Source organism: Chelonus insularis, unplaced genomic scaffold (genome assembly GCF_013357705.1).
Source record: "Chelonus insularis isolate UGA/USDA-ARS -01 unplaced genomic scaffold, ASM1335770v1 contig_208_pilon, whole genome shotgun sequence".
Classification (NCBI taxonomy): Eukaryota; Metazoa; Arthropoda; class Insecta; order Hymenoptera; family Braconidae; genus Chelonus; species Chelonus insularis.
Window position 1 is genome coordinate 143973 of NW_023276428.1, and position 22420 is coordinate 166392.

At 28.2% G+C, this 22420-nt stretch overlaps 2 protein-coding genes across 4 annotated transcripts in view; one reads left to right on the forward strand and one right to left on the reverse strand.

The window, feature by feature from the left end:
• pum (pumilio) overlaps window positions 1-16766 on the forward strand; it is a 34599-nt gene extending 17833 nt beyond the window's left edge. For 2 of the 3 annotated variants that reach the window (XM_035079036.1, XM_035079038.1), the window contains 8 exons: window positions 9928-10314; window positions 10423-10663; window positions 10982-11143; window positions 11317-11436; window positions 11707-11998; window positions 12131-12371; window positions 12545-13104; window positions 13186-16766. In XM_035079036.1, coding sequence (XP_034934927.1) covers window positions 9928-10314; window positions 10423-10663; window positions 10982-11143; window positions 11317-11436; window positions 11707-11998; window positions 12131-12371; window positions 12545-13104; window positions 13186-13501 — 2319 coding nt within the window. In that variant the 3' untranslated portion in view covers window positions 13502-16766. The remainder of the gene's footprint in view (window positions 1-9927; window positions 10315-10422; window positions 10664-10981; window positions 11144-11316; window positions 11437-11706; window positions 11999-12130; window positions 12372-12544; window positions 13105-13185) is intronic. The other variant, XM_035079037.1, reaches the window with a different exon arrangement.
• Window positions 16767-20247: 3481 nt separating this feature from the next.
• On the reverse strand, window positions 20248-22382 carry Fip1 (Factor interacting with poly(A) polymerase 1). Its single transcript, XM_035079063.1, has 4 exons — window positions 21986-22382; window positions 20973-21872; window positions 20601-20893; window positions 20248-20535 (listed from the first exon to the last, which is right to left on the reverse strand). Exons 1-4 carry the CDS (start codon window positions 22160-22162, stop codon window positions 20415-20417), a joined length of 1491 nt encoding a protein of 496 aa, XP_034934954.1. The 5' UTR covers window positions 22163-22382; the 3' UTR covers window positions 20248-20414.
• Window positions 22383-22420: the final 38 nt, after the last annotated feature.

Consider the following 22420-nt stretch of genomic DNA (forward strand, 5'->3'; position numbering starts at 1 on the left):
TTAATTTTTTAATTATGCAGTCAATTGATAATTAAAATTTTACAAGTTATTACTTTTTAAAATCTATTAACTCTAGAAAACAAATTATTATATTTCAATATTTTTTAATTTTGAAAAGAAAATATTCACATTGAAAAAGTTTTGTTTTGTTAAGAATCTGATAAAACAATATTTTCAAATGATTATGTAATATATATATATATATATTTCGTCTTGTTTTACTCGTGAGATTACGTATAAAAAGATGAAAAATGTTTAGAAGTGATAGTTATTTTGTTCAACATTGATACTACAATCTGAAAATTGTTTATTTATTTTCACTTGGATTACTTTTCTAGCATGAGAATTACATTGATACTTGCTTTTTTTTAATCAAATTTTTTTCTTTTTCATTTTTTATTGTCTCATCTTTCTGTTCGTTTAAAACCACTTGCCCGGAGGACATTGATCTTTTTCCCAACATCTCTTACTCTTCCAATTTATATCGCTTCCATTTAATAACTTTTTCTTTTTATTTATTTTATTTTACCATTTCTTCATCTTTTCCAACGAGGTTACTATCGTTCAGAGCCTGCAGAATCCGATCAGTGGACAGGAAGACGATGAACAAGAAGTAAATAAAATGTAGTATGGAATATTGATACCGTTAGAGCTCTTGTACATATCAAATCATTTTTTTTTTCTTCATATTTTATCATCAATTATAATAATAATGTTACATAAACAATAATAGTATTATCATTTAAATAATTCATTAATCATTATAATTATTTTAAAAGTTTAATTTTTCAATTATATCATCTTATAAATTCTAGTTACTGCTGCTCATTCATATTCTTTTTTTTTACTTTTTTCCCACTTCTATTCTATTCTATTCTTTCGTCCTTTCTGTCATCTTTTTTTTTTTATCAACTGCATATAAGAGAAGTGAAATACGAGGAAGAGAGAAAGAGAGACGTTAAAAATTATTTGACGGGCATTTGAGACAAGAGCGGACAATTCACTCGCTTTTGCACCGTCAATCTTTGAGTATTTGCAATGTAAATATCTACCCAGTATCAAATTCTATGAAAATTTTCAGTAATCTTTAGCTGATACTCTAAGCAAAACTAAATGCAAATTTTTCATTCATAATTATATTTTAAAATTGAAATGAATTTTTCAGTATTATTTTATAATAAAATATGTTTAACAATGTCTTGATATTTACTATTTTATGGAGAATAATACAGAAAAAGTTTCATGAGGTTTTATTATGTATAGATAGATGGAAGATGACTTATCAGACTACTGACGACACGGAATGTTTCGTTTATCTCTTTGCAAACTTTACTTTTCCGCTGGTCTTGTCTTTCATTGAATGTTTTGACGCTTAGTTGGGTTTCTGTCGTGTTGAGCATGCCAGACTACGCGAAATCAACGCTCCAGCTGTACATAGAAGACTGGTTTCTATGGTATTGCGGTGTCTACTATACTGCTATTGTCCAACCATTCACCATTGATCACCTAGAAAACCGTCTGTCGACAAAGTCTGGTTTGCACTGACTATAACTCCATGACGTTCATTAACCAACGTCCCATTTATATATTCTTTTATATATCATTACTTGTTGTAATAATTATTATCATACATACATACTTGCTATGACTAATGGTAATTTTTAGTATATGTAATTTAACCAGATAACTTCAAGTTTTATCACACTTTTGTCATAAAAAAAACGAGTATTAGATTTTTTTTTTTTTTTGGAGTACATATCACGTTTAATCTTTTCAAACAAACAAATTAAAAAGATAAATGCACTGTGAATTTGTACGAGATCAAAAAAAAAAAAAAATTCCCTGAGCCTGCAGTCATATTCAAGCTCGCGCTTGACATTTTTTTTATCATACGACAATAACGTTCTAGAACGAAAATCGTTGTTTCTTTTTTTTTTTCGTCGCTTTTAATTTTTTACTTCTTTTTTCACTTTTTCCAATTTAAAATTCATACACGTACAGTATAAAAAGTCATGCGTTGAAATGGTCGAACAGTACTTTTTCTTCAACATTTTCTATTCATTCTCTACTTATGATTATTATTTTTTTTTTTTATTTTATATTTAATTGTCGAATATTCAACCGCAATATATATATATACATAAGAGAGTAAAGTATACACTTATGTGGAACATATCACATATGCATTTAAATAAATATATATACATATATTCTTTATTCTACTTTGTCATTTATGTACATATACTACATTACAGCGAATTTACATTTTTTCTTGCACTATCACTGCAGAAATTTAACAATTCTGAATTCTAAGAAGTACGATAATACATTCCGAAAAAATTTTCTCTCCACCACCAAAGATAGTACTGGTGTATTATTCATAGTTCACAAGATCTTAAAAAATATTAAAAGGTTTTGAAAAAAAAAAAAAAAAAAGAAAAACTTTTATCATTTTTCACATTGTATATATTTCTAAGAAACCGCAGATACGCTTAGCCAGAATAATGTGAGGTTTAGTGATTCTTCAGTGCTTCATACAGTGTGGGCACGCCTTATAGAACTTCAGTCACGCGACCGCATATAACTGTTTCGTTAGACGATAAAATGTTGAAGCAAACGTCGGTTGTGTATCGACATGACGTTTCGCACGACCTGGTTTCTCGTCTTAAGAATTTACTTCTCGTCTATTGTACTACGTAATATTATGTGTGTAGATATATATATATATATATAGAATGAATACAATAAAAAAAAGGAGTAACTAAGACAAACAAATGCGTGCAGAAAAAAAAAAAATATATGCAATTAAATACAAAAAAGAAAAACATGGATGATATCCTCTCATAATCTATAAAGCTCTGGAGAGTAAAATCAAGACAGTCAAGAGTTATGTATGTAGATCCTATGATGATGAATACATGGTGAATATGTGGCGGTGAAGGGCAAAGGGGATAAGGGAAGTGTATAATTGCTAGGGTGTCTCTTATTACCGTGGTATCGCATTTCTGCTGAATAGACTTACTCTGAGATTAACTAACGAAACGCTCTCACGTTTGCGACAACACACACTCTTTGCTACTATTTTAAATTGCCACTCTTTCTTCATTGTTATACTTTACTTATTGTTACTAATGAATCATTAATAACAAGATAAATACATTATTAAATACTTGAAAATGTCAAGTAAACTGAAACTAAATCATTTTTGTTGTATTTTAAAATTTTTAATATTAGAATCCACTGTGATATTTTATTTCTTTTCTTTTTTTCTTTTTTTTTTCAACGATTACTTTGTTAAAAACTTGGTATTTGGAGACGAAATATTTGATGATTAAGACGGTTAGAGTCTCAAGTTTTTTTTCTCAGGGTAATTTTCAAAGAATTTCACGGAGGAAACGGAAACTCATACCCTGAACAGAAGTTGTCATCATGTATAGTATAAATTCACTTTAGAAATATCCACCTTTAAAGGAAAAAATCTTTGAGAGTTTAATCTTGGAAATTTTTCTGAAGATAAGATGAAGTGCATTAATTACATTTCACTGATTTTACAACAACCTTCTTATTTAGAGATAAAGAATTTTCATTATCAAAGGTGTCTATTGATTGATCAATTGATTAATTACATTATTTGAAGGAATAAAAAAGTTCAATGTTCTGGTAAAAGAGATCATACAAGATTAAGTAATGAAGGAATCTAAATGTAGGAATTGATCGATTTACAATATTGGATACACTTGTGTCCTGATTAAAATACATCTTTTTGAAATGAATTCGTATGTTCCATCACTTGTTCGTATAATATTACATCGTTCCTCTAATTGGAATAGTTTGCCAAAGCGATTTTTATTTCTCTAATTTTGATGACTTCATTTTCAATATAAGTATTGAAATGTTATAGCAGAAAAATACTTCACATTCAAAAGTCCAGTTAGAGTTGTTTTTTAGTATAATAGAAGTGCAGTCAATAAAACCCCAAGTCTTTCTTTCAACTTTGTGTTTTATTTATTTTCATCGTAAACAGACGACTAGAACGGTTTGTAGGCATTTACGATCGGAGTTCAACCATTTTCTTCTTACTTTTTGGTTGACTTTTAAAATATACACGACTGAAACTTTATCCTTTAAAAACTGCTATGAAAAATATTAATATTATTCATCTTTACATATGATTCAATATTTGTTTTTTAAAATAAATATTTATTAATACTTTCAAAATTGTCATAGTTATTTTTTAGTTAATTATTAAGTTGTTAAACATTCATATTTAAATATACTTTCTTTAAAATCTACAAAAACTCCATTTAATATAAAAATTTCGAATTTATAATAATGATTGCATTAAGAAGGATTATTATTTTTATCACGATGGTCTAAAAATAGAGTCAATATTAAGGGAAAGAATGATATTTATTTATTTCTGTTGTTATTGATGATGTTAGTTTTGTAAATCGATTATGCATCATATAGTAGCATCAACGTCGATGTATATCTATTGAGTTGAAGAGGGAGAAAGAACGACGAAAATACGTCGGGAGTTGGTACGAACAATCTTTTCAACACACATTCTATTCTTTGTTAGTTATACATATATGCATTCTAACTTATAACATTTATAGAAATATGGAAAGTTTATTCATGCATTTACAATAATCACAAAGAAACTAATTTCTCTAGTATAATTTATTATTTGTTTGTCAAAAAAAAAAAAAAAATACCGAGAAAAAAGATTTTACAGTCTTTTATGATAATTTGACTTTATAATGTCAACAATATAATTATTTGATACAATACCATTATTATCACGACTGTTTTAAAAGGTTGCAGTATTTTTATAAAGGTTGTATCCAACCTCTTAAAATATTCATACTGTCTTTAAGGTGTCTCTTGGGCATGGTAAAATCAAGGCCTTATTCGTTTATCAAACACTTGAATCTTTTACTCCTTTTTCTTCCCGTTTGTGTTCTTATACTTCATCGTATTGATTTAAAGTATCAAGTAGATCTCTTTGACGTGATTTTTTCTTTTATTTTAAATATCTTCATTGTATATAATTATTATGGTAATCATCATTATTCAAATAAAATTGAGAAGAAATAATAAATTAGCTATTTAAAGTGTATTGTGAACTCTTATAGTCGAGTGGATCATTGTTTAGTAGAAACAGTAAAAAAAAGTCGGCCAGTAGAATGTTCTACAGTATTCGTTCAATTGCTCCGATTTCTCCAAGAAAAATCCAACTTCTTTTCGTGCAACACAAAGAACTGGTATATCTGTCTGGTACAGTCGTCATCGATGTAACCAGACTGAATCTCTTCTACTTTGCTATCTTGCCACATGCACATGCATCTGATTGCACCACCCATTTATAAAGACATACATGCGTGTTCTATATTGTGTACCTTCCATCTTCTGTATGGTGATCAATTTGCTGTATACCATCCGATCGTGTTCCATCGCTCGAGGGATTCGAAACAAATTCTAGAATACCAATTGGATACTGTGAATATCACTGTATTGAATATAAAAAGGATTCATAGCTGTGTGGCACAGTTAATTAACATACTTTCTTATTATATAAATAATAATAAACAATATTTTCCAACTAATTAGGATGAATAATAACATAATAATGAAGTATGAACAAACAAATAGTGTTTAAATTGGAGTAATTGTTCGTTAATAAGATCCACAGGGTGTCAAGATATTGTAGATACTGATGTGACATCGTAAACGTGTAGTGACGAGGATGGTTTAATGTTGCCATTACATCCTGCGCCTATCTGACGCCTTGTGTTGTATTTCAACACTCTAATAAAACAAATTGGTCGCTCTGCGACGCTTTATCAAACCTAAACTGACACAAGAACATCAGTGTTCTCGAACTATTGTTATATTTTATCTATACTTAATTGAAAATTAGTTATTAAAAAGAAATATTCCTAGTTTATATTGAAATTTAACTGATTTTCCTTGAAATTAATTCTATAGAAATAACTTTCGATAGACAAAACTTTTAATTAAAAATTTATGATTTTTTTCTTATTCAATGAAAATGATATTTTAATAAAATTAACTACGTAAGGAATAATTTTTTCTGTCTATAGTTTCATTACGTGACAAATAATACCTTATCAAGCAACAGTAAAAATTATCATCATTATCAGGAATAAAAAAATAAAAACATCAGAACATAAAAAAAATATATATATATATATCTACTGAATACTTCATTAAGAAGATTAAAAGGAAGCTTAACACATCTCGTGGTTTTACACATAATTAAAAAAATATATATATATGAGTAGAGGGAGGGAGTTTTCAAGTTTAATGGTGATAATTAAGTTTGTTGAATAGTTAGTAATTAACGATCATATCTGCCGATGATTCGAGAAAGCGTGTCTCTTTTGTTAGGAAAGCGTGTCCGTATTATGTACACTTTTTTCCGTCACCATCCCTCCCATTACTTCCAAGTCAATCAATGTATTTCCTCTTTTTTATGTACTTTTCTGATGGAAAAACTTTGTAGTTAAATCACTTATTTAGACGCTAAAAAAAAAAAGTACAAATAATAGTGATGAATTATTCAGCACGCTACAGTATTGACTAATACTCTGAAGTTTACTTACACCTTGTATTAGTCATCTATTGTATCCGTGTCGTCTCACATGATGATTATTAACCAAATTTAATAGAATTATAAATGATTACATATAATCCATTTTATAGCCAACAGAAAGATACAAGTGAATAGAAATGTTCATATTAGTGTTTTGTATTATAAAAAATGTGTAATCCTCGATTACTAAGGGATTGAGTTGATGTACGGGTGCTCGTGATACTAGACAATAGCTATTGTAGAATTATCTGCGAGGTCGTGTCACGGCTTTTCCTGTTAGACGTTAGCCTAGTTGCAAAATTCAATTAAACAAACCCCCTTCGTTGCTTTTCCTCTTTGCCATCGTTATTCTTTTATTTTGTTTCACTCTAGACTATTTTCCTCCAATCAACCTGCTCAATATATCAACTTGAAAATCCGACAGTTGCTTCAAGTCGACTCAGAGACTTGAAGAATACACAGGTGACATATTGCACTGAGCATTTTGATTTGTAAAATGCAGAAGAGCATTAACTTTATAAGAACTTGAAGAATTGCGTGATAAGTATATCCTGACACACCCTTGTTACCTGATATCTTTGGAGGCGGTGGTAGCTTTTAGCCAAATGACGTAGATTTTATTATGAAATTGACTTTTAGGGTGTGGTTCGAACCCTTGATCTAATGGAGTAACTAGCCTCACCCATTTACTATATCTACGTATTTATCGTAAGCATCATCTTTGATATAAATATAATAATAACAGATATTCTTCCATAGAAAAAACATATTTAGATATGTGTTCATAAGTTTTTGAGATAATATAAACAGCTACGAAACAATCATAGGTTTAATCAAATATAAGAGTAATAAATATTAAACAAATATTGAAACATACGTTACGTCATTGAGAGTTAAAAATTAAGTTGTTATTTTAGATATAAAATATAAAAGAAGCTTTAGTAATCAACATCATGAGATTGGGAAAAGTTTTTAATTAAATATTTTTTTAATTTGATCTAGTGACACATGGTATATATATATTAATCAATAAATCACTAAATTAACTTAATTAACACTCAGGATGTTTACGGATGTTATACCACACGAGGGAGGATAAGGGAATAAAATTTTCTGACCCTAGAATTACATTGATGTACTCATTTAAACGAAAAGAATACTCATTTCAGTAAATATTTATTTACTGGAGATCGTATTCAGTTAATTAAAAAATAAATATATATATATAGATTAAAAAGTAAAGTTGTTCATGTGATGAATGATATATGTTTTATTGACTAAATGACAGTGTTTTTACTAGACTATATCTTGTCAAGCTCTTGTTGAAAGTTTTTAAATAATAAATAATCAAAAAAGATATTATGCACTTGTGAAATCACTTTTGTAATAAAAAGTATACTTATTTTCAAAAATAGTACCAGGAAAAACATAGATTACTAAAAGACCATTTAAGACACGAGAAGTCCAACAAACTGATAGTTAAGAGTCACGAGACCAACAAAACCGGTTTCACGTGTGTATAACGCGAACTTGAACAATTTACTTGTACAATCGTAATTTTCATCGAATTCAAATATCTCAATTATTTAATATTGACGTATAGACAACTAAATAACAATCAAGTTATTTATTTCGTCTATTTTTGTGTTTTAAAAATCAATTTTTTATTTATTATCTGTATAAAAGTTTAAACTTTGCTACAAGATATTTTGTATTCTACTCATGAATGCCAGGCAAAGCTAACGGATCTTTAGGCCGCGGTTAAGTAACGGGCTTCTTATGATTACACAGTTTGAGTCGTAATTTTTTATCTTTTCTGCTGGTCAACGGTATCATTTATATAAAAAATTTAAAAGACACTTCATTTCTCTAAACAATTCTTCAATACAATGTGATTTTAATTAGTACTTTAGTTTATATGTTTTTACAAGAAAAAAAAAACCTAAAAATTTGCAGTTATAAATAATTTATTATCAATAACCATAACATCCTTACAGTCATAAAATTTGTAATGTAAGGAAGTGATTTACAAAAATTTACTATCTATTCAATGATTAAATTATACAGTAAAAATCACGAATACTAGTAGTATCATTTACATCTTAAAAGACATTTTATATTACCTTCATTTTGTCTACCTAGCGGTACAATTGTTTTGAATATGTTTTTTTTAATGATTCATCTTTTAATTTAAATGAATTTCAATTTATTCAGCTTAATCATATACTGTAAACTTGAATCTGATACTGAAAAATCAATAATTGTCTCACCAATAGTTACTATCACCCATGTATTAAAACTTTGTGCAGAAAGAAACCTTAAATTTTACAATCGTGTATGATTCACCCATCCGTAGGTCATTAACCTTTTCCTAATACGCATTTTTTGCTGACTAACGAGTTAAGAAATCAACTTGCCAATTTTTTATTTTCATTACTGTTTTTTATTTAGCATTATTCTTTTATAAAGTTACGTCACATTGTAATGGCTAATTAGTCAGAGATTATTATACTTAAATTTCAATTATTAATGAGGGTTGAGATATAATTACAGAGATTTTTATCTATGTATGTTAAAAAAAGTTGTATTCATTTATGATTTAATAAAACTATAAATAATGTCAGTCAAGTAGAACCAAGGCTAAGGTCAATAGTCGAAATGCATCGTTAACTCGTATTTTTTTGGCCTTAGAAGTAAGTCGTGTTACGAATCGTTGAGTTTCAACCTTACGTTATTGAAATTACGTAGTCGAAAAGCGTTACGATTCCACAACCGTATGCACAATGTTTTCGATAAGAAAGTAACCAATCTTTATGCTTTAATAATCACGACCATTCTCAAGGCCGTAGTCAATAAAATTTATGTAAATGCTTGCATTTATCAAAGATGCATATCTTCTATTTCTTACTCAAGTATTTTTTAAATTTCCTCATGTTGTCAACAAAGTAACTTTGATTTTTATCTTAAAAAATACCTTGATAACAGGAATCATTATCCTGTCCTATCCTTTAATTTACTAGTTTACACTATAGCCGACCAAATTTCATTCTACCGTTAGTACTCAATTAACGTCCAAAGTAACTTCAGAGCAGCCTATCGGTTAACATAAAGGCAAACATGTTACCGGTGAATGTCCGCGATAGGTCATTGACTTATTCTTCAACGGTTGTTAACTTGTATAAATTTTGCCGATATGAATGAAAATTCAAGTTATTTGGAAATAATCCTACATACAGAAAAAAATATGAATTTTACATAACATTTAAATAGGACCTGAATATTAATAAATATATTTGCATTTATTTCAGCAACTGTTTCGTAGTCAGCCTCAAGGAGCTACTCCTCAACAGCTACAACTACTCCAACAACAGCAGCAACAGCAACAACAATATCTTGCTTCTCAAGCTCAGCAGCAACAACAACAACAGCAACAGCAACAACAACAAAACTTTCCAACAGCTCCATATACAGTAATAAGTGGACAAGAACCATATGTGGGTGCTTTAATAGCTGGTGCACCACCAGTTGTACCACAATATTATGGAGTTGGTCCTTGGGTTTATCCAGCAGGTTTACTGCCACAAGCACCACCGCAAGCTGCAGCTCCACCACCACCTAGAAGACCACTAACACCTTCTTCTGCAGCCGCAGCTGCTGCTGCAGCACAAGATAGTGCTAATAATCTTGCACAAACAGTAAGTATCACAATTAAATTGGTCGAATCTTTTTCTAAACATTTTTGATAATATTATGTAGTTGAAATTTATATTCATGAAATGATCTATAATTTTTTTAAACTTTAGGTACAAGGACAATACCAAGTAATACCAGCTTACTATGATCAAAATGGATCGATTTTAATGGGTGGAGTACGAGGTCTAGGATCTGCTGCTACGCCTATGAGGTTGGTGAGTCCAGCACCTGTTCTCGTTAACAGAGCTCCATCTCAACCACCACCAGGACCCCAAGCACCACCTCCACCAAGTCTATATTCACAGCCTACCTCAACATCCCACAGCAATGCTACTCCAGGCGAATGTTTGGGTATGATTCTTTTTATACTTTTTCACATAATAAAAGTTCAATAACTAAATAATCAGTATTTGTACATCAACTTATGTAAATTTTAATTCATATAAAAGTATTTAACCTTAATACTAAAATTGTAATTGTAATTAATTAAAAGTAACTACTTGTACAGGTATACAAACATTTTTTGTCTAATACTTGTAGTAATGAAATAACTTAGTGACGTAAATAAATACCAAAGAAAATGTGAATGTAACTAATATTATATTGAATCAATAGCTTCTAATAATGACATACTAAAAATTGCATTTGGGTAATGGGCTTTTGGTGCAGGTCTCGCGGCCGGAAGTGCGGCAGTGATAGCTCAAGCTCAAGCGGTTGCTGTACAACAAGCACAACAACAGGGTACGGGACTTGCAGCTGGTTTAGCAGCTTTGGGCTACGGTGGTTCACCACTTGGTGCCCTTGGCTCGCCGGCTCAACTACAGAGCACAGGTATAAGTTTGCTCTGTTGTTGTATATAATCATCAATCAATGAATCAAATCAATTAATCTTTCTATGTGCATGTTTTTTGTATAGTCTCTAACTTGACGTCAATGTAATATTAAATTATTTCACTACGATTATTTTATAATATTTATGAATTATTCTTCATATAATTTATCAGGTTTAGGACTTGGTGCATCATCAACAGGAAGACGAGATTCATTTGATAGAAATACATCAGCATTTAGTCCAAGTCTAGAGTACAGCCGTGGAAAATGGCCACAAAGTTATGGTGCCTTAGGTAAAACTATGATATAAAAGTATTTTTAATAGAGATATTTTCATAATAATTTCTCCATCATATCATCATTTATTATAAAAAATTTCTCATTTGAAATCCAAACTTAAATGCAAGGATAACGACTTTGAAATTCATTTAATTTCTCATGAATTTCATAGATAACTGACCTTTCATCGATTGGCCTCATTTTCACTCTATTTGAAAAATTCAACTATAAATAGATGAAATATTTGCATATAATTAATTATTTTAATTATTATGTTTATGCAGGAACTGTAACGGCTTCACCTAGTCCCTTGGGATTGTCTTTAACACCACCTCCTACTCTTGGTGGTTCTTTAGGTGGATTAGTTGGAGGACCTAGTCGAGTATCAGCAGCTCCAGGTGCTGAAGCTAAATTCCGAACAAGTACTGTGCCTACCTTAACAGCAAATGGAGTATTTGGATCTAGTAGCTCTCTCTTTCCAAATTTGGTCGGAAAGCCTGGACGTGGTACTACTTCAGGTGTAGGAGATAAAGGAGCAGGTCGTTCACGTCTACTTGAAGATTTTAGAAATAATCGGTTTGTAAACATTTTCCAATTTATTTGAACTGTTATGATATCATTTGAAATACAATATCTATTTATTGTTTCTTTATAAAATACATCGCTTAAACTTTATCATCAAATAACTTGATAATTTATTTTTTTTAGTTTTCCAAGTCTTCAATTACGAGATCTTGCGAATCATATTGTTGAATTCAGTCAAGATCAGCATGGCTCACGTTTCATTCAGCAAAAACTTGAGCGTGCATCAGCAGCAGAAAAGCAGCTCGTTTTTCAAGAAATTCTTTCTTCTGCATATTCACTTATGACTGATGTTTTTGGAAATTATGTTATTCAGAAATTCTTTGAATTTGGTACGCCTGAACAAAAATCCACTCTTGCTCAAAAGGTAATTATATAAATAATATTTGTAAAATTAATACTTGTATTAAACTGATGATACTTTTTGCGTGTCAATTGATATTGCAAATGATAAATAATAAATTCTGATAATAATTTGAATTAATTGAAATGAAATAAAAATTGTAAACAATTAATATGATTGAATATGTATTCAATTAGGTACGAGGTCATGTATTGCCTTTGGCTCTTCAAATGTATGGTTGTCGAGTAATTCAAAAAGCATTGGAATCTATTGGTCCTGAACAACAACAAGAGATTGTTCGTGAGCTAGATGGTCACGTTTTGAAATGTGTGAAAGATCAAAATGGCAATCACGTCGTTCAAAAATGCATCGAATGTGTAGAGCCTAGAGCACTTGAATTTGTTATTGGCGCATTTGCTGGACAGGTGTACTCTTTGAGTACTCATCCATACGGCTGCCGAGTTATTCAACGTATTTTAGAACACTGTACACCAGAACAGACTCAAGGAATACTTCAAGAACTGCATTTAGCGACAGATCAATTAATTCAAGATCAATATGGAAATTATGTTATTCAACACGTGCTTGAACACGGAAAAATTGAAGATAAAGCTCAGCTTATAAATAGTGTTCGAGGAAAAGTGCTTGCTTTATCCCAACATAAATTTGCGAGTAATGTTGTTGAAAAATGCGTTACTCATGCTACAAGACAAGAACGTGCTGTTCTAATAGAAGAAGTATGTGGTTTTAATGACAAGTAAGTATTATCATTGTTATTTGAAATTCATTTTATTATTTAATAAAATAGTTCAATTTACATGATATTTGTTTTTCGCAGTGCTCTCAATGTAATGATGAAGGATCAGTATGCAAATTATGTAGTTCAAAAAATGATTGACGTTGCTGAACCAGCACAACGCAAAGTGCTAATGCATAAAATACGACCGCATCTTAGTAGTCTTCGAAAGTACACATATGGTAAGCACATCATTGTTAAGCTTGAAAAATTTTTCATGAAGACAGCATCAGCTATGGGAGTATCAACACCTGCTAATACATCAAATACGTCAAGCGATCTTGGACCTATTGGACCACCTACATCAGTTGCTGGTTCTGTGCCAACACCTACTCAACAATCGACACAGGTTCTATAAAACTACAAATTTGATCATTTTTTTCTTTAAATCAAAAAATTAAACAATGGCTCTTCACAGCCAATGACATCATTAATTTATCCAAATAAACATTCAATATAATTTTGATGATAAAATGGACAAATTCCGTTTTTTTATAATGTCAAATATTTATTAAAATTGTTTTGATAATAGAAATTTTTAAACATATTTCTTAATTGAAAACAATTTTGATGAATATTTAAAAATTGAAAAATTTTAAAAACTACATGATGCTATTAGAAGAAGAATGAAAAGAATGTTTAAAAAAATGAAGTACATTAAAAAGTTTCATTATCCGATTTTTCATCATACTTTTTACGTATGATAATTATTTTAAATTCGGCCAGAAATGAACCGAATAATTACTGCTTAATAAGCTTTTTTCCGAAAGAAGAATTCAAGCTTAATTTTATTTTTTGCTTATCCATTTTTCATTAAAAAAATGTTTAACCTGCCTCTTTACTAAACTGAGGCTTTTCTCTCATTTATTTACACTGAAAAACTTTCAGTTATATATTAAAAATAATTTTCTTTTACTTTGGCGTTTAAAGAAATGTAAGATATCGATTAAATAAGTCGATATATATATTCTATTTCATTTTCATATATTTTTTTTTTTTTTCGTTAAACGTTTATATATCTTTTAACAATTTTGATCTTAATGCAGAATTATAGAAATGAGTAATTACTTTATAGCGATTATTAGAGCTTGAATGTTGCATACATATATTGAAATATTATCAAATGTGTTTGCAGGAAAAAAGGAAATGATGTCAACAAATATTTTTAGAAAATTATGGAGTTACAGATGACAAAATTTAAATATTAGAAAGATGATAGCGACAGTGAAACTTACTGTTCTTACTATTAATCAATACTTTGATCCTCATTTGCTTTTATTTTAATTATTTTTGCTTTAAATAATTATTAACACGATCAATGGAAGCTATATACGGATGTAGAACGAATTTAATAAGAAAATCAATTAAATAGCTTCATTTAAAAACAAAATTCTTACACATGAGCGTAAAAATCAAGAGTTCATATACAAAAAGAGGTTTTTAAATAATTTAAAATAGGTATATTCGTCCCCTGTTCCTCCGCGTGAATTTTGTAAATTGTGATATAAATAATGAATAACGAGATGTATAGAAACGGCAACCATACCTTTTCACGTACACACAATGTCGTGAGATCAGAGTAACTTTAAATATTTCTGCTTAATTAAACAAAATTTTTTTATAAACATATAAATATATATATATATATACATATTATATATAAATATCTTCTGTGAGACTATTAAATCCTTTTAAACAAAGCTTGTGAATATCGTGTATTATATTAATTACAGTTAAATTAAATTTAAAAAAATATCATTTAAACTTGTTCTACGATAACTCAAATCAGAACAAAAAATTGATTTAAACATTTATCATTTTTTATTCCTATGTACAAGTAAATCCCCTCATCCATTCAAATGACTTCATTGTAAAATAGAAAAACTTTATTTGACAAAGAGATAATGCTCTAGCAGTAATCAATCCAATCGAAAAGCATGATCAATATTAAATATTGCGATAAATTTAAATTAAATTGTATATTGTAAAGAAAAAAAAATGAAACGCAAAATTGTTAATGCTTTTTTACAAGAAAAAAAAATAATTTGAATAGTTTCATACAAAATACTGATCTAAATCCAATCTTAGATGTTTATTTTGTCTTACATCACATCGTTTTTTGTATTTATTTATCTCTAAAGAACATTCTCGTTAGGCTTTTATTAGACAGATCTTATATTTATCAATGATAATATTCTCGCAGTAATTATCATATAAATTTTGTGTTTGAAATTTCATATTTTGATTAAATAATCGATTCTTTAAACGTTCATTTAAGTGTGGTTTTATGAATTTTTTTTCTCAGATTAATGATAAGAAAAATTTTTAACATCCAGTATGTACAACAAATTCATCTGCCATTTCTTATAAATAAAATAATGTCGATTAATGACTTTTCAAACGCATTTATTCTTATTAAAGATGACGAAGAACACTAGATTTAACAAGAATTTAACTCGAGTTGCATTTTTCTTGTATAATACATGTAATATTTCGTTATAATTTAGATGTGAAATAAAAGTAAAAGTAAATAAAAGCAACTCGACGGCTTTTGTGATATTCTTATATAGAGAAAAAGATAAAATAAAACAGAGGAAAGTAGTGAAGAAGAGAATTTCTGGCATATTTTTTGTATCATATTGTATATAACGATTTAATAATAAAATTGACAAAATTTTAGGATGCTCTTTTTCCCTCTATTTTTCCTCCTACGAATTATTCAACTGAATAATTCAAAGTAATTAAATTTTTTTTCTCTCGATGAATTTGTATAAAATAATTACTGCGGTGAATTACTATTAATTAACTTGAAACAATGTCGAATAAAAGCCTTAGAGAACAGTAATATCACTGCGATGAATTGGAATAGACATTCCACAAAATCTATCTAAAGATCAACCGCATCGATTAATGTAATAAATTGTGAAACTACAAAATTATAAAAATGTGTAATCAGTATAAGAGTGTAACAACAATTAAGGAATTCAATCAATTCTTTAATCCTTTGTAAATCACTCGTCATCTGTAAATTGATAAGTGTTTCATCATTTATAAAAATGAATATAATGATGTTACATGTCGTCAGAGTTCTAATGGTAAAATTAATAATTATTAATATATTTAATTAAAAAGTGAATACATAAAAAATTGGTAACTGTTTTATATAGCGTATTATTATATGGAAATTCATTGTTTCAAAATAATTATAATTTTTTTTCAATATTGACAACTACTCGTTTATTTTAAATATTGTAATATTATTAATTAGTGCGATTCTTGTATCGTTCATTAATGCTATATTTATAGCGCTAAGCACTTTTTCCATATATATATTTGCATATACATACATGTATGAAACGTAAGCAACATTCGCATATAATAATTTATGAATATGATGTAGAATCTTTGACATCGACCCAATATCCTCTCTTTAATCGATTTCCAATTTATTTTCTATTTGTAATACTTAAAAATAATGTTTGTAGTGATCTTAATACTATTTATCGCTTTATCTATGTAAGTTTGGTCTCAGTTACAAAATGAAAATGTTTAAATTATTTTTTCATTATAATCCCATATGTAAAATGTAAATTTTTTATATAGCGCAAAATATTGAAATTAATTATTAAAAGTTATTATTACTATAATTATTATTCTTATTTTATTTAAACTCAATGGCAACGGATTGTGTAAAAAGAAAATTCATTTCATTCATAATTACATGAATACACAACTTTTTTTGATCTCCACAAATATTACTTTCATTTTACTCGTTTATGCCAAAAAAATTTTTTGTAAATTGCACGTTTTTCGGCTTTTCGAAATAATAATATTCTCCATTAATAATGAATAAAATATTTCATTATATTTTATACAGGTTTTTGGATAAATAATCAGCAAATAATTTTGAAAATGAAAAAAATTTTAAGTTATTTTTGTATTCATAAAATGATATAAAAATGATTTTTCTTTCGTTTGGTTGTTAATCAGTCGCTAATTTTTCTCTTATGTATGAAATTGAGTATTTTCTCTACTAAATTACATTATTTCAATATGTCTAATTGCTACAATTTTATCAGGTTAACGTATAAACAAATCATCAAAATGATGAAGTAAAAAAAAAAAAATGTAGCAAAAGTATATTTAAGAACTATTAGCGACAAATTCAATTTTTTGTTTATCTCAACAGTTTATTTTACTTCAAATTTATTTACATTTAAAAGTGGAGAATATGTCTCACTAAATTGACATCGCTGTAAATAATTGTTAAAAGTATAAATCATTACAACTTTCTGTATATTGTTCATTATTTAAAAATACATTAAATAATTTTTGTAATAAAGTAATGTAAATGTCAATTCGACGCTTTTTTTTGTAACACATTAACGTGCCAATTGACTTAAATTTTTTTTTTCAAGTAAAAAAATTTAATCGAATTTATTTCATTAGTCGTTGTAATATTTAATTTTTCATCATTGTTAATTAAAATTTTTTTTTATTCATTTTCATGAATTCATATTTCATAGAATTATTCTATAGCAACCCTGGGTGATGCTTCGAGGATTCTTATTTGCATTGTAACACTTGGGAAATATTTTATAAATTGTTTGCATAATTCGTATGAATATTGTGTTTATAAATATAAATATACATATATAAATATATAAATATATATCTGTATATGTATACCTAAACATTTTAGAATACTGGTCGATATAACGATACATATAATAAGTAATATTGTAACAATTGTATATGATTTTATTACTATTATTACTATTACTATAAACGCTGATTGTATTATATATATACATTGAAGATCTGTGACCTCCCACTTTTAGTACATATTGTTATATAAACCAAAATATAAAAATTAATGTAGTAAGTTTGAAAAAAAAGAAAAAAAAACAAAAAAAAATACTTATAAAGAAATAATAATCATTATTATGATTATAATTCCGTACGTGCATGATCATGTTCCATCACTTAAAAAAATTTCAACTGTTTATTAACAAAAATATAAACATTTCTTCAATCAAATCATCTATGTAAGGATAGTGCGTCCTGATATTAAGACTGATGTACAGTAGCGCGCTATTCAATTAAGTCACACACAATTGAATGAAACTAGAAATCATCATTAAATGCAGTTAATAGTTTTTATTTGTCGTTAATGTAATAACCTGTATATAGTTGAAATTGTTCACAATTTAATTTTCGTATATAACTTTACAAATGTTGTGAATATAATCATAACACCGATAAGTATCTTTTAACAACATATCTTTATTTAAATATTGTCAATCTTTTGTTAAATTAATTTAACATGTAATTAAAATTTGATCTCAAAAATAATCATGTTATAATCGTTGTTAAAGATATTTCTTCGTGTTAAAAAAAGAATCCAAGAAATATAATGATGAGATGTTGAATTCCACTTACATGACAGAAAACATAATAATAAAAGGAAAAAATTGTGTATCACTGACAAACGATAATATGTATTTAGATAAGTGGGATGGCCAAGCATATGAATGAATAAATATGAAACAGATTGCATACTTTGTATATTAGTGTATAGAATGTAGAAAAAAAGAAACAAAATAAGAAGAAATAGTTACAAAAATGAATCCATTTTCGACAATGTTTTTTATAACAGGCAGAGCAGTGCGAGTAGATAATGTTAATGTACGATTAAAATGAAAAACATTCATAAGCAGTTTATAAATTGTATTAGATAAAACAAAGAAAATTACTTTTCTCTTCTCTAAAAATATCTGGTTCTACGTTATTTCACTATGAATTAACGTACACTATTGAAGATTATCCAGCACGTAAACAAAAATAATTTTTCAGGATATTAATAAATTAAATGCCTCTTTTTTATCATGTCGATAATAATTTGAATGTTTTTAAATGTAAACGTAATTAGCTACTCAACGATTCTTATTTTTTAGAAAATTTCCCGATTTCAAAATAAATGAAATGTTTTCAAGTAAACAATTTTCAGAAATCATAAAAAGGTGAAGAATTACAAATAGTAAAAATCACCAGTAATAACTTTAAAAATAATGAGATTTCATTATATCATTAGAATTATTTAGTAGAGATTTCAATCTTGATTAATACTTTTATTTTCAACTCATCTTTTTTCGGACTTACAATAAAAAATAAACCATTTCAATTCTTCTTGATTCTTTTACGTATTACATGCAATTATTAAATAAACATAATAATTGTTGAACAACAAATTTCCAATTTGTCGAGATTATTTTAATTTTTCATGATTTCATGTAAATGAAATTAATTATTGCATTTATCATGAATTGGATTCATTAAGATATTCGGAAAATTCTGTTCTATTGATATTGAAAAACAGTACTAATTAATATGATATAAAACATTACCTTTAGTATATTGACATTAAATAAATAAATGTATTAACTGATAAATTTTAATAATTTCATTATCATCTGTTAAAGTAAATATTGAAAATTCAATAAGAAACAGAAATGTCCGAATAATCTAAATTTGTCAATCCATTAATAAATAACAGTTAATTACATACAAACATATGCATACATTAAAAAAAAAAAAATTAAGGAGTAATCTCAATGTAACATATATATGATGGCTGTACAAATGTAAGATTTTTTTCCATTATGTATGATGATTAAAAACAAATAAGATTCTAACTATTTGATAGAAAAACTTAAATTCGTATGTGTGCAACGATCGATGTTTAAATTAACCAAAAACTCGAATACAATAAAGGATATTAAATATGAAATTGAAAATAAAAATTGATGTCACCATCGATCGATTCACCCGCGAGTGATCGAATTAATAAAATTATTATTACTTTTCATTACTATAAAAACACGATTTCTGTAATAACATTATAATATAAAACCATAAATTAAATGGCATTACATCTTATGCTTTAACACTTTTACTTCCTCTTAGTTTCCCTGGTTGAAAAATTTTTGTTAACTTGTATGAATAGTCTTATATTTACAATAATGATTATGGTATAAATTTAATTAGAAAAAGATGTTGGTTAAAAATAGATAGTTTTTTGAATTTATTTACTTTAAAAATTTTATTTTTAATACTATGAATGATTAAAACTCGATTTTCTTTTCATTTAATATAGTGTTGCATGAGCCACGCTCGTTTACATTATTATACTTATACTAAAATAGTACTTAAATTTTCACATTAATTCTTAGAGATTAATTACAATAAAAATTCACAAGAGTATCTAACATTTATTCACTTTCTTCTTTAGATCTTTCTCGATCGGAACGTCTTGATTTTTTCTTTCGCCGACTTGGGCTGCGTGATCTTGATTTATGTCGTCGGGAACGTGACCTTGATCGATGTCTATGTCTGATAGAATAATAAATATTTTTTTATGTAAAGAAACTCATTTAAATAAAATAAGGAATAATTACCTTTCTTTATGACGATATTGTGAACGTGAACGATCACGATCTTTTTCATCTTCTTTAGATACAGAGTCTCTTTCACGTTCTCGTACAGCTGAATCTTTGTCACGTTCACGTTCCCGTTCTCTACCCATCGAATCTGCATCTTTTTCATTGCGATCAGTTCGTACTTCTCGTGCCGGAGGAATTAATGGTGGAATCGAAATTGGTGGTACCATTGTTGGAATAGTCTTTGGTCCTAAGTCTTTTTCTTCTTCTGTCTCAGTTAATGGAATGGCTAAATTTGTAGGTTGCCAAGTCTAAAAAGGATACAATGTACTCATTAAAAAGATGAACTACGTAACATTAAATTATTTGATAAAAACTTTATAAACTTACTGGATCGTTTCCCCATTGGCTGTCTTGTGTGGGTTCATAACTTTGATAATATGGATCCGGTTCTGGCATATAAAAAGGAGCTGGTTCAGTGTATCCAGGTGGAGGAATATCAAATGCAGGTGGTATACCAGGATTAGGAGGAGGAACACTCATATCAGGAAAACCTGGTTTTCTTGAATATTCTCGTCTGTCAGCTGTCATCACTTGTATAACGTTTTCCTTTGGTGGTGATTTATCAACATTTCTTCTGGAAGCCAAACCTGAACTACCAATCACATCAATAGTTCCAGCCATTTTTCTACCAGGTGGAGGTCCTGCTCTTTTAGGCCCACTTATTCCTGAATATTTGCTGTTGTCGTTAGTAATTGCAACTTGAGGTACTCGTGCGTTAATCGAACTATTTCCACTTGTGCCAGTATTTAATACGAGTCCTACTCCAGATTCACTTCTCATTCTTTTCTGACGTTCACAATAAGCTCTCCATGTGTCTTCATTGAAGCCATAATTGAAATAATCTGTTATATCTGCACCTGGTTGTCTCCAAGGTTTATCTTCTAATTGATCAAGATTAAATTCATGCGCTGGTATACCATTTATAACTCCAATTGTTTCAAACTCATCTATACTAAATTTTCCTGGTTGTTTATTCAACTTATCTGGTATACCAGATGCATTTGATAAAAGTCCACTTCGTTTGATGTTTAAATTATTATAAGCTGGAGCTGATTTTATATCTCCTATTACTACGTGAACGTCATCATCTGAATCAGAATCACTAACAGCATCAGGGTCTTCTTGATTAGTGGACTCTTTTGTGCCATTTTCATTGGCTTTCGAGGACATTTCAGAATCCTCATTATTTAAAGCCATAGAATCATCGTCTGGCGCAGGATCTGTTTTCTGAATATTTAAAAATAAACTTTAATACACAAATCGACAAATTTAAGTAATATATTATTTAATATTTATATACCGGTATACAAATAAACATTAAGGTTATGATTGCTACTTACTTCAGAAAACCTTTCCAAATTGTTTTCAGCATTATTTGTATCAGAATTTTGGAATTCATCTTGATTTCCAACAGACATCGAATCTTTGTTATTCTTAGATTGCTCATCTGCTGGAAAATTGTCTTTTCCATCACTGGAATCACCGTATAACCACTGATCCTCATTGTCGTCCGCCATTTTTATACTTTTATTTTTTTGTATTCACGCAGTCACGGCATCAAATGAAAAAAAAGATTACTCCCTCCTTAAAAACACGCATCACTATTCTTATATCTACCATCAGATGGAGACACGTGATCCGTACCACACATTACGGTTTTTAAATAAGTGAACAGACAGGTGCTTCTTTATTTTTTGTAAAAAATAATAGTATTGTCTTATAAGAATATTTATTAATCTAAAAATAATACAAAAAGTAATCAATCTTTTATTATC